Genomic DNA, 380 nt, shown 5'->3' with positions numbered 1-380 from the left:
TGGACGGGAGGGGTGAGGGGGGGTCTGGGAGGGGCGAGCCCGCTAGGCCGCAGAGGACTCACGTTGATGATGGCGTCCGTCTGGATGTAGTCCATGTCCGAGTCCCGCAGGCCCAGCTCCTTGCCGTCCCGCTGGGCCGTGCTGACGATGCCCGTGGTCACCGTGTTCTGCAGGGCGAAGGGGCTGCCGATGGCCACCACAAACTCGCCGGGACGCAGGTCTGCCGACTGGCCCAGCTGCAGCGCCGGGAGCTTTTTCTGGGGGACGAGGGGGGCGACACGGAGGGAGGCTAGCGGTGCACGCTGGCTCGGGACCACGGCCAGGCCCCCAGAAGCGGCGTGAAGACCAAGGCCAGATGAAGGCCAGGCGGGCCTCCAGCT

The 380-nt window shown here is 69.7% G+C and overlaps 1 protein-coding gene across 1 annotated transcript in view; it reads right to left on the bottom strand.

The window, feature by feature from the left end:
• Positions 1 to 380, bottom strand: part of HTRA3 (HtrA serine peptidase 3) — a gene marked incomplete at its 5' end in the record, with an annotated part of 41340 nt that overhangs the window by 26332 nt on the left and 14628 nt on the right. The window contains 1 exon segment of the mRNA XM_005886457.2: positions 63 to 257. Within this exon segment, the coding sequence (XP_005886519.2) occupies positions 63 to 257 (195 nt within the window).

The sequence above is a fragment of the Myotis brandtii genome, unplaced genomic scaffold, assembly GCF_000412655.1.
Source record: "Myotis brandtii unplaced genomic scaffold, ASM41265v1 scaffold986, whole genome shotgun sequence".
NCBI lineage: Eukaryota > Metazoa > Chordata > Mammalia > Chiroptera > Vespertilionidae > Myotis > Myotis brandtii.
This window is presented reverse-complemented; position numbering and strand designations above follow the sequence as displayed.